This window comes from Pistacia vera, unplaced genomic scaffold, assembly GCF_008641045.1.
Source record: "Pistacia vera cultivar Batoury unplaced genomic scaffold, PisVer_v2 Contig425, whole genome shotgun sequence".
NCBI classification, from domain to species: Eukaryota; Viridiplantae; Streptophyta; class Magnoliopsida; order Sapindales; family Anacardiaceae; genus Pistacia; species Pistacia vera.
The window spans coordinates 717,234-742,437 of NW_022196252.1; the positions used below are offsets into that span (position 1 = coordinate 717,234).

At 34.2% G+C, this 25,204-nt stretch overlaps 3 protein-coding genes across 3 annotated transcripts; 1 reads left to right on the forward strand and 2 right to left on the reverse strand.

The window, feature by feature from the left end:
- The first annotated feature begins 3,653 nt into the window (after window positions 1-3,653).
- On the forward strand, window positions 3,654-6,858 carry LOC116143047 (protein SULFUR DEFICIENCY-INDUCED 2-like). The gene is made up of 4 exons (XM_031428470.1): window positions 3,654-3,801; window positions 4,907-5,119; window positions 5,747-5,902; window positions 6,385-6,858. The coding sequence occupies exons 1-4, from the start codon at window positions 3,715-3,717 to the stop codon at window positions 6,790-6,792; spliced, it is 864 nt and encodes a 287-aa protein (XP_031284330.1). The 5' UTR covers window positions 3,654-3,714; the 3' UTR covers window positions 6,793-6,858.
- A 358-nt stretch (window positions 6,859-7,216) lies between these two features.
- On the reverse strand, window positions 7,217-12,766 carry LOC116143077 (ABC transporter B family member 19-like). The gene is made up of 10 exons (XM_031428494.1): window positions 12,533-12,766; window positions 12,405-12,459; window positions 11,991-12,166; window positions 11,703-11,903; window positions 11,176-11,435; window positions 10,775-11,088; window positions 10,462-10,685; window positions 9,684-10,027; window positions 9,166-9,593; window positions 7,217-8,817 (listed from the first exon to the last, which is right to left on the reverse strand). The coding sequence occupies exons 1-10, from the start codon at window positions 12,764-12,766 to the stop codon at window positions 7,337-7,339; spliced, it is 3,717 nt and encodes a 1,238-aa protein (XP_031284354.1). The 3' UTR covers window positions 7,217-7,336.
- Window positions 12,767-13,267: 501 nt separating this feature from the next.
- LOC116143078 lies at window positions 13,268-24,420 on the reverse strand. Its single transcript, XM_031428495.1, has 5 exons — window positions 24,175-24,420; window positions 23,405-23,959; window positions 22,993-23,312; window positions 22,690-22,889; window positions 13,268-13,281 (listed from the first exon to the last, which is right to left on the reverse strand). Exons 1-5 carry the CDS (start codon window positions 24,418-24,420, stop codon window positions 13,268-13,270), a joined length of 1,335 nt encoding a protein of 444 aa, XP_031284355.1.
- Between the last annotated feature and the right edge of the window lie 784 nt (window positions 24,421-25,204).

Genomic DNA, 25,204 nt, shown 5'->3' on the forward strand with positions numbered 1-25,204 from the left:
ATGTACGAGGTCCTCCTCCTCAACATTTTCATTCTGCCCCCCATGACCAACCTCTTCTACAGTGTCCTCCTTGCCACCCAATTCACCGTCTACTCTTGATTTTTCAACTAACAAATCATTGCCCTCGTAGTTCAAATTAAAACCAGGCAAATCTCCGCCAACTTCCTCGTTATCTCCTTCCTTTGAAGCAACTTCCAATGGTTGAACCATTATCGGCCACATCAATCATATATAACTTCACACTTTCATCCGACTTTAATATAGCAGGAGATACCTTATAATGTTGAGGAACTCTACTTAAAACATACTTCACAACTATATCACTACGTGAGCAACTCAATTCACCTCTTCTAATTATTTCATCAATCAACTCATCAAAACTAACTTCTGGGCTCACAGCAATTGGTATAACTTCTTTGCTCTTCCCAATCCACTTCCAGCTACTTTCTTCCTCTACCCACTCACCAAAATATTCAACACCCAAAACAACTTGTCCCATGTCTAATAATAGCCAAGTACCTATGATGCAAGAAAAAAATATTCTTAACAGATGAAATAAGGGTTGAAATATTTTAAAAAGCATCTGCACAGTCGCTTAAGCGATCTAGTAAGCGATCCAGTATAAATAAGCATGATCGCTTAAGCGATCTTATGCCACATACCTGATCGCTTAAGCGATCTATCTGTTGTATTACCAGCATACCAGATCGCTTAAGCGATACCCCAAAATAAGCATGATCGCTTAAGCGATCTTATGCCACATACCTGATCGCTAGCGATCTTTTGTTGTATTACCAGCATACCAGATCGCTTAAGCGAGTGTATCGCTTAAGCGATCATCATACCCAGAACACATTTCGTCTCTCCACCTACAATCGGTGCTACCACCCCAGCTACCCACAATGCAAAAAAAAAATTCAACAAATTTCACTCCTTTCAACTTCCATTATCAAAAACAAAACTCACAACCTAACAACTAAATCAAATCATACTCAACCCAATCCATCTTAAATCTTTGTAAATCGAAGGGGGAAATACACATACCTGGATGAAATGTCAGGAGGAGGACGATGACGACGATGACGATCTGTCTTGGAGAAGATTTTAGGCGGAGGAATGCTTAATGTCGCGGGAGGAAGAAGAAGGTACTGTTTGGGTTTGTTTGCAAGATTTTCGACTCTTTAGAGACTTATATATTTTAAAGATTACACAATTATTCATTAATCTCAATTAACCCCCTAATCATGTTTAATAAAGCTTAATAAAAACAGGCCATTTAGTTAAAATTTACAAACTCTATAGCCTTTTAATTAAATTTTTAGTTCAAATGGTCTTTAATAAACTCCCCGTGGTGCTAATGAGAATCACGTGGCAATGGGGATGATAATCATAGCAAGTTTTGGAGACGGCCGAGCTTCAAATGGTGGTGTGGATCTGAGTAGACACCAACACCATTCCAATGGTACAAGCCGTAAGTTTGGCTTTAATCAATTTGGAGTTACTCCAATTATTTTTATCATGTTGTATGGATTATGTAATTAGGGTTGATGATGGGCCTACATATATGTTTTGTATAATCTGCTTTGTATGGCGTGATTAGTTCAGGTTAACATGTAAGTACTGATTAATATTAAAGGAGAATGAAACAGTTTATACGGTTCATTTATTTTGTGAGAACTCTATAAAGATTTTTAGAGATCCTATGTGTTCTGGTATCTTTTTTTTTTTTTTTTTTTTTTTTTCCGGTGTTCTACTAAACTTGGACACTACTTTTTTGAAAAATTTGTTATCAGGCCATTTTAGCCCAAGCTAACAAGAGTTGCTGCCAAGAAAGGAGAGAGAGACTTGTGAACTCTTAGCTGCTTTTTTTTTTTTTTTTTGGGCGGGGGTGTAAGTGAGGAAGTGAATATTGATGTTTTTACAGGGGAACATTGAAGACGCCACTATCGACATCTGCGTCTCTGTTGAAAACCCTCTGCCATCACTATCAACGATTACTTTGTGTCTGGAAAACACAGAGAGAGAGAGTTAAAAGTTGATTTTGTGGTGTCTTAATTCGTTTATTCTTCTGTGATAACATCAATATGATGATCAAACGAGAGGTAATTTCATTCTTCTTTTCGTATATTTACTGTTTCTTATCCATCTCAATTGGGAAGTGGTTTTAAGTTAGTTTTATTTATGAGGGTGCTTCTGATGCAGGGGTCTAACGTTTCTTTGCTTTCAATGAATAGACAGCTTGAGATGCATTCAGATATTGCTGTATAGTTTTTGTTCCTCCTACTGTATTGTTTTTATTATGGTGCGATCATCTGTCCATTCGTGTACCTCCTTTTTCTTCTTTAATATATATCTTTGTTTCCTATAAAGACATAACCAGTCATTTTGTGCTCGGTTACTTTGTTGGGTGAAAGAAAAAAGAAATTGAAAAAACTTAGTGTGGCTTCCATGGCACCATGCTTTTCTTTGCTTTGTATTTCGATCTCTTTCCTTTTGTTTTCGTGTCGAGTGTTGTTCAAGAAGAACCAGACATGGAAGTCTCCATATTTCATTGATCTGGCTAATATTCCCATGTTGTTCACCACTTCCATGCATGTCTCAATTAAATTAATGTTAATTTGAAATAGTTATTCTTACGGATGGAATATGCTTTTAGTTTAGTTTAGTTTTTGTTGGTTACTGAGAGAGACTTTGCAGAGAACATGGGCTGAACTCTGTTGTTGTTTGGCTCCTCCACCCTCTTCTCCTCCTCTGCCTCTCTCAAACGTCCCTCCTTTAAACCCATCACTCTCCAACCCATTTCCAAGAAAACCCAAACAAAACAAAACATAAGAAAGGAGAAAGACAAACACTGCAGGCATCTTCAAGAAAATGTTCAGCGACACCACAAGCCAGACCTAACCCAATCTTCGCAGAAAGAACAAAAAAGTGAAAGCAAACGAGGGGAAAATGAAAAAATAAAACCCTAGGAACTTTTACAAGCAAATAAACCGGTTTAAAATGCATTTAAAAAACTGGACTGCCATGCAATTCAAAAAACAGAAAACCGGAAAAAATTGCCTCTTTTATATACAATATTTCCATTAGTTTTTGCATATAAATCAATAATAATGAAAATAAATCTTTACACCTACATTAAATATATACTATTTATTTGATATATAATAATTTTATTATTGATTTCTTTAATTATCAATTCAATATCCAATGAAATTCAATAATACATTTAACACCACAAGGAAAATAATGTAAAAGAAAAAAAAATACCCGCGCAACTAGTATATTATTAATCTTTAATCTCTTTAAGTTTTGTATATGTTTCTATAAATTTTGATCAAGATTCATAATGGATTTAATAAATTATATGAAAACTTTGATAAGTTTTAATGAGAAATTAGTGCTTCTTGACTTGGTAACGCTAATCCTTACCCAAAAGCCAAAATCAATTATATTTTATTTTATATTAAGCTTGCAGCAATTATCAAATGCAAAGGCACGTCTGCATAATAAAAAATAGCCACGTGTATAGAACTCATACGTGGCAAAAATTTTGAAAAAGAAATCCATCAAACAATGAAGCTGGACTTCCGTTGCGTCCAGGTTCATTCCTTTAAAAAATTTCTCTCTTAAAGTCTCAGTTGCAAATCGAAAGTTTTTTTTTTTCTCAAGAAACAAACATCTTGAATTCACAGAAAAACAGAAAAGTTTCTGAAAATGAGCCAGAAGAAAGACCAGCCTTATCATGTCTTTCACAAACTTCCTCCCGGTGACAGCCCGTACGTTCGCGCCAAGCATCTCCAGGTACTTACATACATACATCACAGGCATACATGTATGCATGCATTTGTGTTACATCATGTTACTGAGTCAACTCATTCTTCTTCTTCTTCTTCTTCGTTTTCTCCTTTACTTGTTAGGAACTGAGTTTTATATCTGTGGACCGTTGATTTTATGGTGTAAGATTAACGCGGTGATCTGGACCGTTAGATACATTCTTGTGTATCTGAACTCTGAAGTTACCTTCTTTTACTTTTTGACTGGGAGTGAAGAGATATATTTTTTTTTTATCGTGAAATGACTAGAATACCCTTGTGTTGAAGTCGTATTTACCTTTCTAGTCATTAACTGTTGAAGTAGTTAGGTGTTGTGGTTGTCGAGGCAATGGTAGTTCACAGAAAATGGAAAAGGGTGATTGAGTAAATTTAGTGTGACGGTTAGTTTCAGGTGTCTCTCAGTATCTCTGGAAATGTTTGATACAGACAGAGTGAAGGTAGAACTAAAGACTTCATAAATTCTAATTATAATAACATATAAAATTAGAGTATAAGTTTCATGATTAAATTAAACACTCAATATTATCCATATTATTTTAGTTGACTCAAATTTTTAGATGATAGGTATAAATAATAATTTTTATTTTTACATCCAAAAAAATGGATGGGATTACTTGCAATTGCATCCCTACTCTTATTCTTGCATCCAACCTTCAATTATTTAAAAAATTATTTTCTCACTCTACATATTTCCATAAGCTGTGTAAATCTAATGTAAAGAAATTGACCATAACCTCTGTATTTCTTTTTATATACTAGTGTTTCCTATCAGAAAAAAAATATGACTTGCAAATGGAAATACTAATAGAAATCACCATTGTCGTCAATTTTCAATAGTAATTTTTTTTAGTTTTATTAGTATTGTTCTTTTAATTAACTTATATTAAAAAAGTTAACAATTTAGTGTAATTAATTAGAACAAGGAATGGAAAGTAGTTTTAGGGGTGCCATAAAAAAATTTCAGCTTGGTCTAGAAAAAATACTTGATTAATATTGTATGTTAAAAGATTTTTTTACACAAATGTGTTATCTCAAATAATACTTATTTTTACTCCCTGTCTATGCCAATTCAGTTAGTTGAGAAGGACCCAGAAGCTGCTATCGCTTTGTTTTGGAAGGCGATAAATGTAGGAGATAGAGTAGATAGTGCACTTAAAGACATGGCAGTGGTTCTTAAACAGCAAGATAGAGCTGAAGAAGCCATTGAAGCTATAAAGTCTTTCAGGGATCGCTGCTCCAAGCAAGCCCAAGAATCACTAGACAACGTCCTCATTGATTTGTACAAGGTACCCACCACTACACTAAAGTAAATGGCATGCCAAGTTTATCCGGACTTTTTGTCATCACAATTGACATTATTAAATGTATAACAAAACAGTGTCTCTTCTTTTAAATAAGATAGTGTTTAGTTAATAACTTAATGCAATGAATGACTAATGAGTTATGCATGTTTCAACCACTAGATTTTTCTTTAATAACAATATGAATCTTTTATTGGATTTGTTTCAGGAGAAATATACTACAATCTGGTTAGTAAGAAATGCTATCATCCAGATACCTTAATTTCAAAGAGTAGTTTATTAGATCATGAGGTTTAACTTTTGTCATTGTTTTATAATGCTTTGTTTAATTGTTGAGAAACTTGTTAAAGTAGAAATCTATCTAGCTGTTATGATTCGCAAGTGTTCCTGTACTCTCAAACCTATTTGGGAATGAATTTAGGATTTATAGACCCCTTTCACCTCCTTTTTGCTTCAAATGAAAAGGCCTGATCCAATTTGCTATGAACCAAAATTCAATATTTTTTTTCAATCATATGTTAATTTCAGAACATGTATATGGGTAAGACTTTATTGCCTTGGTTTTCTTCTGCTGCTTTATTGTTTAGGTAGTGACCCTATTAAATTTGGCAGAAACGTGGGAGAATCAACGAACAGATAGAACTATTAAAGCAGAAGCTTCGAATGATTTATCAAGGAGAGGCCTTCAATGGAAAGCCTACTAAGACAGCACGTTCTCATGGAAAGAAGTTCCAAGTCACCGTCAAGCAAGAGACCTCCAGGATACTGGTACTAAAGTTATTCTACTCAGCTTTCTGACTACAATATTTTCTACAAGTTAATTTACGTGAGCTTTTCAGAACTGAAAAAATTAAGTTTGGTCCCCCATTGGTGAAATGAGGTGTCATATTTCACTTACCGCAGCATTTTACTAGTAGCACTGACTCATACTGATCTTTTTTTTTTTTTTTTTTAGGGTTTTTTTTTTTTTCCACTGCTTACTATTGACATGTTATGCAAGAGCCTCATACTTCTTCGTAATACTTTGCTCTCTCGCCACCTTTTAAAATTCCCTTTGTTTACTTATTCAACATTCTTTGCTCTCCCCGCCGTTGTTCCCTTTCTGCCACATCTGATGATACAACTTTGTAACTTTCTTTCTGAAGGAGAAATTTTGTGCATACATGAACTCCACTTAGTATTGATCCCTCAGTAGCCCCATGGTTTACATTGTCTTTACAATTACCTGACTTTACAAACATGTAATTCAGGGAAACTTGGGTTGGGCATACATGCAACAAGGAAATTACATGGCGGCAGAAGTCGTATATCGTAAAGCTCAGCTTATTGACCCTGATGCCAACAAAGCCTGCAACTTATGCCATTGCCTGATCAAGCAAACACGATATACTGATGCACAGTCAGTTCTCGAAGATGTATTGCAGGGTAGATTATCAGGGTCTGCTGATCCCAAGTCTACTAACCGTGTCAAGGAGCTCTTGCTAGAGATAGAGCAGTTGCAATCCGGGCCCTCATCTTTAACTACAATAATACCGAACTTAGAAGGTGCATTTTTGGAGGGCCTTGATGATCTGGTGAACCTTCAGACCAAATATAGATCAAGAAGACTTCCCATCTTTGAAGAGATCTCTCCTTTTAGAGATCAATTAGCTTGTTGATTATGTGTTAGCTTACCAACTTATAGTTTAGGCTGTTGAGCCTGAAAAGAAATTATAAGTTAGGACTAGAGTATGTATACAAACAAAAACACTTAAAAAAGTAACTCTGTAAATCTTCCTCATTGTTCTTTGAAATAAAACTGCATCTGTCAATTGGATGTAGCTGTGGCTGAGGCCATGCTATATAAGCGAAATTTCTTGTCCAATAATCACAACTTCATAAATATACCACGTGTGCCAATGTGTCTAAGTCTTGGAAGCATGCTTTGAGAAAGATTTAATTTAATTTTCTAATTTAAAAGAAAAAAAAAAAAAAAAAAAAAGATAGTTATATATGCAAAGGAAATTCAATTCACTGGTATAATAAGTTTAATAACAGTGTACATATTCTTCTGCTAAACCAATCTGGGAGAAGCACAATGAAATATTATCTATGGCTTCTAGGCCTTTTTATTTGTAACTTGATCACTCTGCAAACTTCTTGAAATATAATATTTGTATGTCTCGTTATCTTTCTTCCTATACAGCTAAGTACTTGTTTACATCAGTTCCCACCGAAGCTCTGGAGCTGGTACAATCTTGAATAAACTCCCTGTGAAGCTGCAACAAGAGTTGAGTGTGAACCCATCTCCACAATTTCACCTTTGTCCATCACAACTATTGTATCAGAATTCATCACTGTCGAAAGCCTGTGTGCAACAGTGATCTGAGTGATCCTGGATGGCAATTCTTCACGGCTGCCTTTCTGGTTTAGTGATTCCAGGGCACTCACGATGACTCTTTCAGACTCGCCATCCAGGGCGCTTGTTGCTTCGTCTAGAAGTAATATTGCCGGCTTCTTTAGTAGAGTTCTGGCAATGGCTATCCTTTGCTTTTGGCCTCCGGAAAGTTGGCAGCCTTTCTCGCCTACAACTGTGTCGTAACCATCAGGCAAACTACTTATGAATTCATGAATGTTTGCTTTTTTTGATGCTTCCACAATTTCGGATTCAGAAGCTTTATCATTCCCATAGTAAATGTTGCTTCTGATTGAAGAACTGAAAAGAAGTGGTTCTTGTTGTACCAAGCCTATTTGCGACCTCAACCTTCTCAAATTGTATTCCTTTATGTCCTTTCCATGAATCAGAATTCTTCCTTCCCTGGGATCATAAAATCTCAGCAAAAGGGCTATAACAGATGATTTTCCAGCTCCACTTGGCCCAACTAGAGCTACCTTTAATCCAGGTTCAATTTGTAAACTGAAATTGTTCAGAACTGTCACCTCAGGTCTAAAGGGGTAGTTGAATTTTACATTCTGAAACTCAATTTCACCTTCAATAGGCCGGAAGTCTGAAGTCTCTGGTGTGTCAGGTTCAATTTCAGTTTTCCTATCAAGGATCTCAAACACTGGAGTTAGGACATTTATGGCAGAGATGACAAGAGGGACCAGTGTCCATAATTCTGTGATTGAAGGTACTGTGAGAGAGAAAATCTGATATGCTCTTATGCCATTTTTAAAACTGGCCTGATTCCTTTCAATCAAAATTGTTGTGTACCACAAAGCAACAGCGTGTGCTATATTCCACAAGCAGAGGGAGACGCCTTGAATGAGCCCGTACTTGATACTTTGTTTCCTGCTATTTTTCTTTGGAATTTCTAGAGAAATTTTGGCTTTCCTGAGTATATTTTCTTCGTGGCAAAAAGATGCAATGGTTCTTATGTTGGCTGCAGACTCAGAAGTAAGGGCAACAAATTCAGAATGTGCAGCAGCAGCATTACCTGAAAATCCTTTAGCAGAAATGGCTTGAATATATCCCCCTATGAAATGGCAAGGCATCACTGCCCAAGCTACCAGTGCCATTCTCCAATTAACAACTGCACTTACTATTGTCGCAATTAATATGGAAGAGATGCATTGGACAATAACAGACATACGATCAGAGATAATGGTCTTGACCATGGCGGTGTCAGTTATAATCCTTGAGGTAAGTGAACCAGCATTGTTCTCAGGTTTTTCAAACCAAGCTAGCTCATTCCGCAGTACACCTACAGCATCATTATGAAGTGAAAGTTATAGTGTGCTTTTGTAGTTTGAACCTTTGAGAAAAGCTCATAAACATGACTAATTATTATCTGTTTAAATCTAATGACGCATGTACACCCAAAAACCGTTAATTTTCGATCACTTCCCCTTACAGGTAAACCTTCATATTTCAGGAAACAACAGGAACATTTCTAGAAGACAAATGAAACTTCAGTGGAGGTTCATGATGATTTTCAAAATTTGGAGGAAAGTTTAGTCTACTAGAATGACACAAGAGAGGGAAATGAAATTTTTCCTGAAAAAAAAAAACGATCATGCAGATAATGCGCATAGATGAAAGCAGTAGAAACCTGTATATAGAGCTCTTTTGAGGTTTATCATGGCCTTCTCTCCTACCACTCCAAAGAAGTAGTGCTGCAAGATGTGAGTGAACAATGAAAACAGTCCAACCAAAGAGAAGAACAATGAAAACCGTCCAACTTTTTGCTTGGCATCTTTCTCATAATATGCCACTCCTATTGTCATGATGAAGAACCCAAATAAAGGCTTTGAGATTCCAGAGAAACCTGCTGCGACAGAACCAATGACAGTTCTCAGAATTTCTCCCTCTTTCAAGCCAAACCAAATTCTGAAGAATATAGTCCTTCTATTCATTGTCCCTTCTTGTTGTTTGGTAGATTCACTAAGCTCCCTGTTGGCCTCTCCAAATTTCTCTTGTTGCTCAATATTTAAAAGTTGTTCATGAGTACTTTCAGGCTCTTCAGTGGAATCTTTAACTCTGCTATGCATTCAACAAAAGCAAGATATAAATTGCTATGTGCTCATCATGATTATATATGAGAGCAAGATGAATTCTTTGTCTACCAACCTTGAATCGCTAACTTGGTCAAGGTTCTGCATGTGAAATAATCTGCTGTAGAATTTGCTGGTGTCTAGCAAGCTGTGGTGAGTGCCTGTTTCAGCGACTTGTCCATTTTCCACTATGGAAATTATATCTGCATTAATGATAGTTGACATCCTGTGCGCGATCAAGATGACTGTCCTCCCTTTCATAGCATTCTCAAGGGCCTCTTGAACCAGCTTCTCCGACTCTGAATCAAGTGCACTTGTGGCCTCATCAAGTAAAAGGATTGGTGGATTCTTTAGAATGGCTCTTGCTATAGCAATTCTCTGCTTTTGTCCCCCTGATAACTGGACTCCCCTTTGTCCCAACTGGAAATTTATCATGGAGGCAAAAACTTACTACGTATAATGCACAAGAAAATTAGGCTGGGATTATCATATTGTAAGACAATATGTGGTTTGTGTTTTCTCCTGTGATTTAAGTCCTAATAAAGGTAACTGATATGCAATCTGCAATTCGAACTTACACTTTGTTTCCTTCCTCTTTTCTGTTGAAACTTTATGTATGTCGGTTTTATACAATGCATATTGATGCCGCTATAACAACTTTTTATCAGAGAAAGGTGCTAGAATTGGAGACTTATCAATATACATATTGAATTGGTGTTTAGGTTTTGTTCATGTACTGAATATATCAAAAACTGACCACACATTTGTTTCAACTACCTATGATTCAATTAGTGAATTTGTGTATCATTTGCCAAAAATATTGATGAGGCAAGTAAATAGAGGAAACGAAATACCTCAGTTAAGTACTGATCTGGAAGGTCTGATATGAAAGTGTGTGCGTTTGCCAGCACTGCTGCTTTTTGGATATCCTCATCAGTGGCATGCATGTTCCCAACTCTAATGTTATCCTTGAGGGTGCCAGCAAAGAGTGATGGTTCTTGGGAAACTGCTCCTATGTTTTCTCTCAGGAACTTCAGATCAAGATCCTTGATGTTATTGTTGTCAATCAAAATCTCTCCTGGAGGATATTTATTACATTAGACTTAGAAAACCTCCAATTCAATATGTTTAACTTGATGCTTGAAAATTAAGATGTTGCATGTATACCTCGAGTGGGATCATAGAATCTTGCAACTAAGGAAATGACAGTGCTCTTTCCACACCCACTACTACCCACTAAGGCCACCATCTTTCCTGCTGGAATTGACAATGAAAATCCATCAAGGATCAATTGGTCTGGCCGCGATGGATACGCGAATGTTACATCTCTTATGTCAATGTAGCCATTAACCTTCTCAAGTGTCCTTCCCTTTGAATCATAACATATAATCGGCTTTCTTTCGATCACCTGGAAGATCTCAAACCCTGCGGCTTTCGCCTGATTGAAGATTTGTATGTCTGGTGCTGCATAAGTCAGTGCTCTGCAATTCAAAAGAACCCAGATTCAATAATTAGATGCTTGTTTATGTTGTGTCATTATATTTATATTTATTGGAGACGTTTCTTACACAGCTCCAAAGAGAATGCTCATCACAGCGGCTAAAACATCTCCTCCCGTTGCCCTTCCTGCAAGGACAACAACAGCACCAATCCAGATAACGAGAGCCCAACAACAGAAAGTGACAGACTGAATCATCCCAACTCCAACTCCTTTTATAAGTGCCTCTCCTTTGCTTATAAAAATCTGCCTGTCCATGCCCTCTGAGAATGATTTGATTGCACTATTCTCCCCAACAAATGCAAACACTGTTTTGATTTGAGAAATAACCTGTAACATATATTCAAACCATTAATACTTAAAACACAACTTCTATGCACGGCGAACATAATACTTTGATTGTAACACCTCAGCTCACTGATAAGATATTATCATTGGATTTGTCTCTTACTCACCTCAAATAGTTGGTTCAAAGGTATCGATTGAATTTGAATCAAGAGGAACACACTCTTAGCCCACCATTTGAGATGAGTAACAGACAAATCCAAGAACAAATCATTGACAGTGGGCTAGAGTATTAGTATGATAATTAATTACCTGTTCTACCATGGATGCAGCTTCTGAAAGGTATTGCATTTTGGTAGATGAAATAGTGTTCATTTTATTGGTGTAAGTGGCTCCAATCACAAGAATCATTGGAACAACTAAAAAGTTAAGTAGTGATAGTTCCCAACAGCATATTGCAGCAATCAAGATTCCAGAAAAGAAAGTTGCAAGGCTTGAGAGAAGATGGCCCAACTGTAAGGAAGAAAGATAAATACATATATGATTATGTTAAGCTAAATGAGGTTGGAAAATAATTAAACTGGTTAATCATATATATACCTTCTCTCCTATGGCATCTTGTATAACACTCATGTGGTTACTGACTCCAGTAATAATCTTGCCACTAGTTAAATCTGTATCAAAAGCTCCGATCTCTTGATTAAGGACTGCTTTCAAGTAGGCTAATCTCATTCTTGTTAATTGCCTTTCACTTGCATACATCCAGCATCCGATTTCTGTTGTGAATAACAATACACATGTAAATGCCATCCATGCATCCTAAAATATCTTAATATATAAAAGTCAAATCCTGGCCTCAACCAAGTAAAATTTGTCAGTTCAAGCATCTTTTACCCAAAACACCTTCACTTAGTGAAGAAGATCAAAAACTTATAAACTGAATCAAAGCTCATTCGCTAGACAATATATTTAACGTAGTAATATACTCATATATAAAAGGCATTTGTTACGTACCAACTATTCCAGCAGGAAATGTGGCGAATGCCATGTACCAAACAAATGGAATAACCTGGACAAATCAACAAATTGATCAAAATCCATAATTATATCAGTAAAAAACAGGGAAAGCTAGCTGTAAGTACCTTTTTGAGGGCTTTAACTGTCTCGACTTTATCACCTAAGTTGTTTCCAAAAGCATCAAGCGCTTTGCCAAGAAGCAAGTAGCCAATGGGTAGAGCCATGCCATGCACAACTGAACCAAAAGTCCCAAGCACCATGAGCAACCAATCCACCCCATCTGCATAACTCAAAAGCTTTCGAAATGGCAAAGCTTTGACAACAATCTTCTTCTTGATAGCATCCTCATCCTTATCCATTACATCAACGCTACTCTTTCTCGGTTCCTCGTCTTGCATGATGAAATCATGGGGTTGAGTAGGCGTAGCCCTTTGCATAATGTTCACACACACAGACACACGTACTACTGATACTGATAATAGAGTTGAGTTAAAAATAAACATGCAAAGATCCTCTTATCCTTGTTAAGAACGTTTAATATACAATTATTTTACATTAACAATGCCCATCAAATGAATATTTGTTGGATATACTCAGTATATGATGATATAAATTCTTCCCTTCTCCTTGGCTTCATCTCACTGTTTCTTTTTCAGGGTCTATCTTAAAATGCTGGCGTATATAAAACACGCAGAAGATACACAAATGATTAGCGTTTTGCATTATTTTATTTGGTTAAATACTGAGGAAGATTAGTTCAACATGTTTTGGACATTATTCTCAACTTTGTTGCAATAAGCCAATATCAGTCGCTTTGACAAGAGTTTGTGAGAAACTTGCTGCCATTTTTCTCAACATTTTCAAGTTTCAACATCTGCAGTAGACATTGAATCTTAATCAGAAAAAATAGTGAAAACTTAGATAAAAACTGGAGGGTATCATTTCATATGTGTTTTATTATATTGCTATTTTTTTATTTGTAGCTTAGAGATGATTAATGCTATCGATTTCTTATAGAAAATTAGAATCATATTTTAGCAATATGTGGCAGGCTTCTGATATCTAATCCGTGTGTAGTCTAGATGAGTAGCGTGAGTTAGGGATAGTATAAATAAGCATACAATCTCAGATTCAATCTCTATCTGTGCATCCGTAATTTAAATGGAGAGCCATGATACTGGGTTGCAAGATCTAATTGTGACAATAAATTTGAAATATATAATTTTATGTTAGATATCCCATACTATTATTTAGTAATTAATGAAATTATTGATTAACTTGGCTTTAATTGGAGCGTTCCTAAGGCAGAAGGGTGTATTAATAATATATTTTATGAGCTATATATGATGATAATAATACTAATAATGAGGGAAATTACCCCAAATATATAAAAGTGTCTGAGATTGAATGAAATATTATTTTGTGTCGAATGTCTACAATGCCCAAAGAATCAAATTAAAAAAAGAGTCGAAGAGGAATATTTGTTTCTCTATTCTCAAAATTCAATTCAATTCTATTCAAAAAAAATTTAAACCCCTAGGTTTATTAATTTAATTAAACACCATCAACAAAAAAGTTTATAAATTGACAACAACATCCCCACTCACGCACATTTGCCAAATTCCAACCATCATCACCAAAAGGTAACATGAATTTGCCGTAATGACACACTACCGGCTCAATGGCCAGATCTGGCTTTTTTTGGCCAGATCCATGGTAGATCTAGCCAAAAAATGTCATATCGACGCACAACCAATCAGATCTAGTCGATCGTGAGCCATTACGGCTATTCCGGCCACCTTCTGGTGGTGGTGGCCGGAATCTGACAAATGTGGGTGAGTGGAGGTATTTTTGTTAATTTATAAATTTTTTATTGTAGGGAGTGTTTAGTTAAATTAACAAACCTATGGAGTGTTTTTGTTAATTTTTAAATCCTACCTCATAATAACAACCTAATTCAACGTTTTTAAAAATACTATTCAAAATAAAACAAACACAGCTGATGTTGTTTTCTTTTACCCTAGAGACGCGGAGACTTGGAAAATTCATGTAATTCTTTTATCCCTAGAGACGCGGAGACTTAGAAAATTCATGTAATAAAACAACTACTTCACTCTTTATTTGAATATTGCACTTAGATTTTTTCAAAGGCCAGGTTCTATTTGATATAACTTAAAATAGCAGTGCTAGTCTTACAAAGAAGTCTACAAAGGAGGCATACAAAGTTAACTTACACCCTTCATCTTCATCATTTCTCTCTCTCTCTCTTTCTCTTTTTCTGTTTTTCCTTTGTTTTTTTTTTTTTTTTCACTTTGTAAGCTTTTTTGTAGAGTTCTTTGTAAGGATAGACTTATTCAACCTAAAATTACTACAAAGACGGCAACACGTTGAATGATCTATATACTATATACAGCTGGAGAGCGAAGAACATGAGTACCCTATTGGCTATGTTTGGTGATATGTATTGGACTTAGGGACGGCAAAAGCCCCCGTATAATTCGAACAAGGACTTGAATGGAAAAAGTCAGAGACGGGATGATTTTTCATCTCTGCATTAATTTTGGATCAAGGACAGGGATTGGTTCTAATCTCCCGCACTGCCCAAATTCCTCGCAACTCGCAAGTTTTAAAAATTAAATAAATAATATATTTCTAAAGCAGAATAAATAATGTCGGGAAAACATATTTTATGTAGTCTGAATAAATATTTTGGATGCATTTGGTCAGGAAATATTGTATTATTAGAAATATTATAGTAATAATAGTGGTAAAACAAATTAATTTTATTACTATGAGAAAGTTATAGATTAGTAGAAATGTAGTTACAAAAATTATTGTTTTAACTTAGTTATTTTATAATTTTTGTTTTAATAGTATATATTAGGATTTCAATTCATTGTTTTAGTAGTCAATTCTGTAATTAGATAAGAAGATAAAGAAAATAATCTCGAAGGTAATAATACGGAAATACAAAAAGTTTCATGCCAAAAAACTCTAAACATGTTTGAAAACTTAGAAATATTTTGGCTTCAACAAAAAGTTGTTCATACAATGAGTTATTACGTACCCGTAAGTTAAAAGATAAATACAGTAAAACCTCTCTATAATTATAATGGTGGGACTAATTAATTTTATTACTATGAGAAGGTTATAACTTAATAGAGGTATAGTTACAAAAATTTCTTATTTCATAATTCATGTTTTAGTAGTACAATATTAGGATTTCAATTCATGTTTTAATAGTATTAGGGTTTCAATTTAGCGTTTCAATTGCCTACTATTGAAATAGATAGAAGATCGTGTCTTGGAACCAATAAATGTAACTATCTTTGATGGAATTGTAAATGCAGTTACTGTATGGTCAATTGATGTGAAGCCACAGACAATTGTCAATTGTTTTAAGCATTACAAAATTAAGACCCCCGATGTTGATGAATAGTAAGTTACAATTGAAGTAGATGGGGGGAATCAAAGAGTCATTGTAGAATTGAGTGATCAGATTTAACAACTTTACTATATTAATCAAATGGATATTAATGTTTTTCTTAATCATCCAAATGAGCAACAAGTCATGTATGCTTTAACAGAAGAAAAAATCATTGCTAGAATTAGACAATAAGAGAAAGGAAATAATTATGAGGATGATAGTGCGGAAATACAAAAAGTTTCGTACCAAGAAGCTCTAAACATGTTTGAGAAGCTAGAAATATTTTGGCTTCAATAAGAAGCAATGAAGAGGGTTGAACCTGGACCGCCAATAAGGCAGGCCATGTTCAACCCAACCCGGCAGCAACCCCCGGGCGAGCCGGGTTGCAAAATGGCAACCCACCGACCCGTGGGTTGTTGTTTTGTCCTTTCTAAAGAAAGAAACGCCAACCCGCGGGTTGGCTATTACACCAACCTGCCAGGTTGGTTGTTACACGCTAACAGCCAACCAGTCGGGTTGACCCGTGGGTTGGCCAAAAAAAATTAAAAAAAATTGAACTTTTATTTTATTTTTTTCAAATTACCCCTTTACCCTTAAATATAGGCGTTTTATAGCCGTTGAAGGGGTCTTTTTGGTCATTTTCTTTTCCCATTTTTTTCTATAAATTGGCCCTAAACTCTCACATTTTTCTCACAACTCAAATTCTCTCATTCTCTCATATTCTCTAATCTCTAATCTCTCAATTATTCATTTATTCTCTTAATCTCTTTGTTATCAATTTGCTCGTATTTTAATTTTTATTAGTTTTTGCAATTTTTAATTCATATTTCCAATTTTCCAAATTCCAATTTCCATATTCCAATTCTCTTTCTTTAATTTTTATTTCTTCTACATCAATTTTTTTTTTCAACTACAATGGATAGATATTTCTCTCCCATCAATTACAATGATGAAGGAAACTACTATCCTAGTCCTAGTCCCGCTGATTTTACTAACATAAATGCAGGAGGAGATTCAAATAGTCCCGCTTTCCCATTCTCAGAATCCGATACACCTCAAAATATGCCCCCGATTCCAACAGCTCCCGGTGGTTCTAGAAGTCGTCCTCGTAATCGTCGTGCTCGTCCAACTTCATCTCAAGCTGAGGCGGGATCATCAACTGCCGTCGAAAGCGAAGACAGACACACATCAGACGTTTGGGCGCATTTCGACAAGTTTTACGAGACAGAAAATGGCGTTCAAGTCAAGAAAGCAAGATGCAAATATTGTGCAAATGTTTATAAAGCTGATTCAGGTAATGGTACTAGTACTTTAAAAAGGCATGCTAATAAACATATTAATCAACATGGAAATAGAGAAAGCAATCAAACTCAAATAACTAATATGGGTACTACTTGGCGTTATAATTCTGATGTATATAGGGAACAGTTAGCTTTATATATTGCTGCAACTGATCAACCTATTAATATGGCTGAAGATAAATATTTTGAAAGATTTGTTCAAAATTCATTTTTTCCAGGATTTAAAAGTTATTCTAAAACTGCAACTAGAAATGATTTAATAAAATTGTTTAAAAAAATGAAATTAGAATTAAAAAATAAATTTCATACTTGTCATATTAGTGTGGCTTTAACTGCTGATATTTGGAGTGGTAGAGCTAAACAAGATTATATTTGTGTGACTAGTCATTATTTTGATAATGAATTTAAATTAAATAAATCTTTATTAGGATTTAGATTAATGGATGTGGATCATAGTGGTTTAGAAATCTATAATAAAATTATTGAAGTTTTAGAAGATTATGATATTATTGATAAAGTGATAAGTTTAACTTTAGATAATGCAAGTTCTAATAGTAAAGCTATAGAATTTTTTCAAAATAATTATCTTTTATATAATAATTTGAAGTTTTTTCACCAACGTTGTGCATGTCACATTATTAATTTAATTGTGAAAAGTGGTATGAAAACAATTAAAGAAAAATATTGATAGAATTGGGGCTTCTTTAGCTTGGATTACTAGTAGTAATAAAAGAAATGCTGAATTTCAAGACGCTTGTATAAAATCAAATATGTCTCCTGGAACTTTTGCATTAGACATGTCTGTTAGATGGAATAGTACTTATTTAATGCTTGATTCATGTTTACCTTATGCTAATATAATTAGTTATTTTGTAGCAAATAATAAAGGTCATCATTATTTGGTAGAAAATGATTGGCAAATAGCTAAAGTATTTCATTTTTTTCTTAAAATTTTTTATCAATCCACTTTACAATTTTCTGGTGTGTATTATCCTACTAGTCCATTGGTAATACATACAATTATAAAAAATTTCGAATTATTTATAAAAAACAAAGACAATGAAATTTTAAAGGCACCAATAAAGGCAATGGAAATTTTTTTTTTTAAATATTGGGAACCCATTCATTTTCTTTATTGTTTAGGTGCTATATTTGATCCTAGAATTAAATTAGCAGGTTTAGAAAATGGTTTTGACAATTTATGTGAAAATTTACAAACCGAAGTATATGCCAATCAAATAGGAGAGGTAAAAAATAGACTTTTCGAAGTATATTTCCAATATGAAAACAGGTATGGGAACCCGCAAAGAGGCGAAATATCCGGGGAAGCTACATAAGAAGAAACAAATGAAAACTTCTACTCTTGGGGTGCATTGAATAGGCCAAAGAGGACCCGAATCCGAAGCACAGCCTCCTCTTTAGAAGCTCCACCAACAACAACAACAACAACTAATGTACTGTCTTCCATGCAGTCGCAGAGTAATGAGCTTCAACAATATTTGGCAACCCCTGAAATGTTACCAATAGATCCACAACAGAGAGTCAACATTGATCTCTTAGACTATTGGAGAGCCAGAAAATGTATTTTTTTGGTATTATCAAGACTTGCCTTAGATGTTTTCGCTGTTCCTGTCTCAACCGTCTCATCCGAACAAACATTTAGTGCAAGTGGAAGAAAGAATTTTAAATGAAAGAAGGACTAAACTTTCTCCAAAAATGATTGAAGTCCTCACATGTCTTCGAGATTGGGAACGGTCGCGCCATCAAGATTAATACGAGGTTGTCGACGATACTTTAATAGAATCATTTCAATTTTGTAATATAGATGATACGGATGAGGGACGTCCTAGTGAATCACCCCCAAATTAGTTGTTTTGTAAAATGTAATTTGTAAATTAATTGTCAATTATTGCACTCTTTTTTCTTTACCAAGTTTTTCTCCCATTAGGTTTTTCTTGGTGAGGTTTTTAACAAGACAATAATTGTTGTAATTTCTTATTTTATTTTTTGATAAATGAATAAGTCTAATTTTTCTTATATTACAATTTTATTGTATTAAAATTGAATTAATATTTGAAATGTTAATAAAAAAAAATTAATTTAATTGAATTATTGATATTTGAAAAGTTAACTAAAAACAATTACATTTATAATTGTTAATTATTAATTTGAAATGTTAAACAAATAAAACAAAAGAAAATAAAAAATAAAAAAAATAGGGCTAACCCGGGCCGGCCCGCCAACCCTAACCCGCCTGGCCAGCCATTTTCTCCAAAATGGCAGGCCTAACTCAGCCTGCCTTTGTTGGCGGGTGGGTTAAGACCGACCCGCTAAATTTTGTAACCCGCCGCGGGCTGAGCCGGGTGGGTTACTTTTCCACCTCTATTCATGCTAGCGAGTAATGTACTCGCAAATTAAAAGATATAATAACAACTCTAAAGCATAACTTATTGTTCCAAACAACTTTAGATAAATATTTTATTTCATCTTAAACATTTAATGTAATATAGCATATATTTTTTTACAATATACATATAATTATTACTATGTGGAAGCAACTTTCTTTAAGACGAGAATTAGAAAAATTATAACTTATTACAATGTGAAGTTCATATATATGTATGTATGTATTTTTTTTTTTTTTTTTTTTTGTAACTGTGGTGTTTGGGCCAGTTTGCACGCATCTCAACTAATTTCCTGAATCCATTGAACAAGTTAAAAGATATTATAACAACTCTAAAACATAAATTATTGTTTCAAACAACTTTAGATAAATAATTTATTTAATCTTAAACATTTAATGTAATATAACATATATTTTTTTGCAATATACAGATAATTATTACTATGTGGAGGCAACTTTCTTTAAGACGGGAATTAGAAAAATTATAACATATTAAAATGTAAAGTTTATTCTTATTTATAACTATCCAAAGTTAGGACTAGAATTTTTTATGACTATATAGAAGTTATTCCTATATAGAGTATGACTATAGAGAGGTTTTATTATATATTAATGGGAAGATAGATTAATTACCTTGAAAATTACTATGAATGTTATATTAGATGTGTTTAGTTGGATTGGAATAAATTGATAAGTATGTTATGTTGATATGTTTGATTGATGGGAATAAATTAGTAGGTATGTTATATAGATTACTAAACTGTCCTTCTTTTTTAATATTCTTATTATATTATATTATTGTTATTATTATTATTTGAACTATTTTTTTAACGCTCTATATTTAAGATTTTGCTAAAATACCCCAACCACAATAAAAGTTTAAATTTTAATAATATCACCCCCACTCACCCAAGCCACTGTCAGCCGCCGACCACCACCGCCATCGACAATCACCAAAACGATGCACGATCGATCGAATCTAGCCGTGGATTTAGTCGAAAATGGTTGGATCTATTATAGTCGTGGATTTGACTGGATCCATGGTCGTTAACGGCCAAATCTATTCCAGCATTAATGGCCATGGATCTGGCTATTTCCAGCCAGATCTACAACCATCTGGCCATTTCCAATCACTAATCTAACCAAAAACGGCTAAATTGGCACACGATCGGTCAGATCTGACCGATCGTGCGGTGTTTCGACCACTGCCAATGGCGATTAACAGTGGTGGCCAATGGCGATTAACAGTGGTGGCCAATGATTAGTGATGGTGGCCAAATCTAGCTATGGTCTTGGGTAATTTGGTTGAAATACAAGGGCAATAATGTCTTAAAAGTCTTGTTTATAAGGTTAAAATTGTCCATGAAAATTCTTGTAAATTGTTTAGATAACAAGAGCATTACTATTCTAAAAATTTATTAATAAGGGATAAAATTATAACAAAAATAAGATATCTCATAATACCTAAAAAAATGATGATAATCAGATTACCACCTATATAACCAACAATAATTACTATTAGTATTGGAGGATTGTCGGAATCATATATTACTTGACAACCAAACATGGTAACGTAACTAATATAAGATGACATTACTAGAGTAATGTCAAATGCCCCCGACCAAACGCACCCTTTATGTTAAATATAATAACTAAGATAAAATCATATTAAGTTTTAAGCATACACCTTATTAGATGTGAGGAGTTTTGAAAAGTAAATATAATAAGATACTTCCTTAAAACTTAATATGATTATATCTTAATTATTATATTTAACATCCAAAATATTAATTCCTCAACTATAATATGTAGATTATATAAAATATATTTTCCATAAATGATATTAAGAGTGAAATTTATATTTTGTTTTTACAAAAAAAAAAAAAAAAATCATTTAAAGCTTGTAGGGATTTTGGGCCAAGCTGGGGTTAGCACGAAATCAATGCGGGGCAAAAAAATCGTCCTCGACTCATCCCTGATTTTTTGCCATCCCTATCTATAATCAAGCTGAACAAAGTTTAAATTACAAATTATATTGCGCATAAGAGTAATGTAGTCCAATACTGCAAAGTAACCGTCGTAAGGCCATATTGTATCAACAAGTTTAAACAAGCACTATTTTTCCGTTTTTGGCAAGTTCTGTTTACACTATCAAATCAAAAGAGTAGGCCTAACTCAACCATTGTTTTAAAACCCGGATCGAACCGATCAGTCAAACCAGTCCAACTGGGACCCGAAAGCCTCTCTAGTCAGATTCAAGTTTTACATTTCAAATTTATAGGGATTAATTTATAATTTTATAGGGGTATTTTTTTAATATATCAAAACTTTAGGGATTAATTGGTAAGTTTTTGGACTTTTTAAAATAAATAAAAAATTGAGGGATTTAAAATTTTTAGGGGTATTTTATAATATACTAAGATTTAAGGGACTACTTTAATTCTTTTAAAATATATTTGTTACTAACATGACCGGTCCAATTGGTTGGATTGGTTGACCCGTGACCCGGTCACCTTACCGGGTCTTACAACGAGTCGGGTTTTAAAACAATGAATTCAGCTACAATCTCAAGCTTGATGAATGAAAGACTCCAACCTTCTTATCATTATCACTGTTTTAAAACCCGGACCGAAGGGCAACCCGTTCTGCTACCTGGGTCACGGGTCAACTGGTCCAACCGGTTGGACCGCCGTTGGACTGGTGATGTCATCACGTCAGCATGATGATGTCAGCACATAAAAAAGAACATGTTTTTTATTTTATTTTAAGATTTCCATTTTTTAATAAGACAATAACAACTTAATTTTTGCCTAACATGATTCAAAGTTCAAATTCCATAACAATCCCAACATAGTTTAAGTATTTAACAACAATCCAAAGTCTAAATCCAAACATGATGTTGTGTTCATCCATTACATATTAAATGACAATACATAATAATTAATAACAAAACATTTGGTATAAGTGTTTATTCTTTGATCCATCTCCATATTGATTGAGCTTCACACACTAGCATCAAAATTCATCATCATCATCATCATCACCATCACCATCATCTACATAAATTTTAGTAAAAAATAGAAATCATAAGTTAAAACTTATAATTTAATTTAAAATAGATACTAAGTTGCTTAAATATTTGAAACCAACCTTCTGAACCATCGGTTGAATCATAAAAAGAATGGCGATCGGTAACTCCAGCAGGAATAGATCCTTCTTCATATAACATTTGTTCCAACTCCTCATAATTAAGTTCACTGACCTCTTCTTCATCGTCAACTATCCAACCTTCAGTTTTGTCGATACTTTCATAATCAATAGGATCGAAACTTATTTTCTTGTAACACCTCCTAAAATACCATAATGAAATATTAAAAGCATGACAAGTAAAATATCAACTTCTTAATGATTCGTGTATAAGGCTTGTACAATCTCTTTTTATTCTTAAACAACTTCTTAATTGCATTTTTCGCTTTGTACATGTCATCATACACATATCCTATTGCAGGCTTCTCATCTGAGTCAACAATCCGCAACAAGCACATCAATGGACTCACAACTTTGGATATCTTACCCATATCATCCCAAAAATCATTATCTAGAATTATGTCAATAACATGTTTGCCTTTATTACTTTTTGCATATCGAGAATCGACAAATGACTTATCTGTCACCATGGCTTGCAAGTCATGTTTGTGCTCATGAAGGCTTCTCATTGCAATGAAAGTTGTAGTAAAATGGGTTGCGCCCGGACGAACAATTTCTTTCCAACCCTGTTCAAATGATAAATAATAGATGTTAGTCAATTATAAAAAATGCATATTATGTTATAACTTGACAAGAACATGAGCTAAAGGTAAATTACCTGTCTTTTCCTCAACCAAGCTATCAAAAATATATGATTATATAAAAACTTCGTCACCTCAGAAGCACGTCTCGCAAGATAAACTATGTGATTCATCTCAGCTATGTCTTTTAACACCAAATTTATGCTATGTGCTGCACAAGGTGACCAAGTAATACTCGGATATTTCTCAGAGAACATTCTTCCGACAGCTTTATAATTGGATCCATTGTTTGAGACAAAATGGACAATACTATTTGCTCCAATCCATAAAGCTACCTCCTCAAACATCTTCAACAATGTCCCAGCATCCTTCACAACATCTAAAGCATCAACTGATTTCACAAAACAAACTCCCTTAGGACAATACACCATAAAATTGATCAATAACCTATGTAAATTATCAGTCCAAGCATCAGCCATTAAGGTACATCCAACATTTTCCCAAATTTTTCTGTAACTATCAACAAGAAGCTGCACTTCCTTCTTAACATCTCTTAACAAATTGACACGCAAACCATGATAATTTTGGTGTTTATACCCAGGCCTAATTGCAGCTATAGCATCCACCAAAGGCTAAAGATAAATTAAATTTACAACATTAATTGGGATGCAAGCATCGTAAAAGAATCTTACAAAAGTCATGTCTGTTCTCCACGTCACATCTTTTCCAGCTAAACAACTCCTAATTGATGGTTGAGATTCACCAATTGTCCTTGGAGCAAAATAGTCACCAACCCCAATAGATTTTTTTCTTTTTGATCTGTCTAGCATTGTACTTTGTTTTTTACTGCCAAACTACTTTCATTTATGTGAATTTCTAATTGACGAAACTCTTCACTATCTTCATTTAACATATCTCCCTCAAATCCATGTACAGGAGTACCATAGGGAGTATTATGCTTACTAGAATCAGCCTTCTCTTTATTCCTTATCCCAATGTCTTTTAGTGATTCTCTCATCAAGTATTGAACATCAAAAGGAACTTTTAAACAAGCACCAACATGCCCCTTTGTTCCAGCTAGATGTTGTTTCATTCTAAAAATACCTCTTCCTCTAATTACTTCCCACAGTGAAGACATTTTAATGTCTTCCTTCCATTTGGATATACACCTTCAATAACATGTGCCCATATTATATCAGTCCTACCTCTACTAGATTGTGAAGAAGACCCAGAGCCAGAATGTTGACATTGTCTATTTTTAATCTTTATTTACCTGTCACACAAGAAATAACAACAATTTAGTATGCCTTTCTTAAGCCTGTTAATATATATCTAATATTATTACACTTGGTAACTTGTAGGTGAGAGATGAACTTGAACATTTGCTGGATGATGACAATGACATGGCTGATTTCAAAGCTATGATACAATGAGAAAAACAGAGAAAACAGAACAATTTACTGAAGACAATTCTGAAAAGTGTGGCTGAGTTTGTTTATAGCTGAAGTTCAGTTTTTACTTTTTATACAATTTGTTCTGTGATTTAAGGAATGTAAGAACTGAATTGTCACTGACTAATCCAAATATATTGAGAAATAAAAATGCATAAAACAAATCCAAACAGTAAAGTAACAAGATGAATGTGCAATCAGGAGGCGCTCCGTACAACCAAATTTCAAGACATCTTGAGGAAAATGGAGTCGCAGATGTGGCGCTGGTACTTGAACACATAAGATATATGTCGTCCAATGAAATCATACACGAACTCTGTAACTTTTGATGGAATGCCAGATACAACACTGCCTCTTACTATTTCTACAGCCATTGCATATTTCTTTTTAGATATTCATTTTTTTGTTTTTTTTACAAAGTAGAGC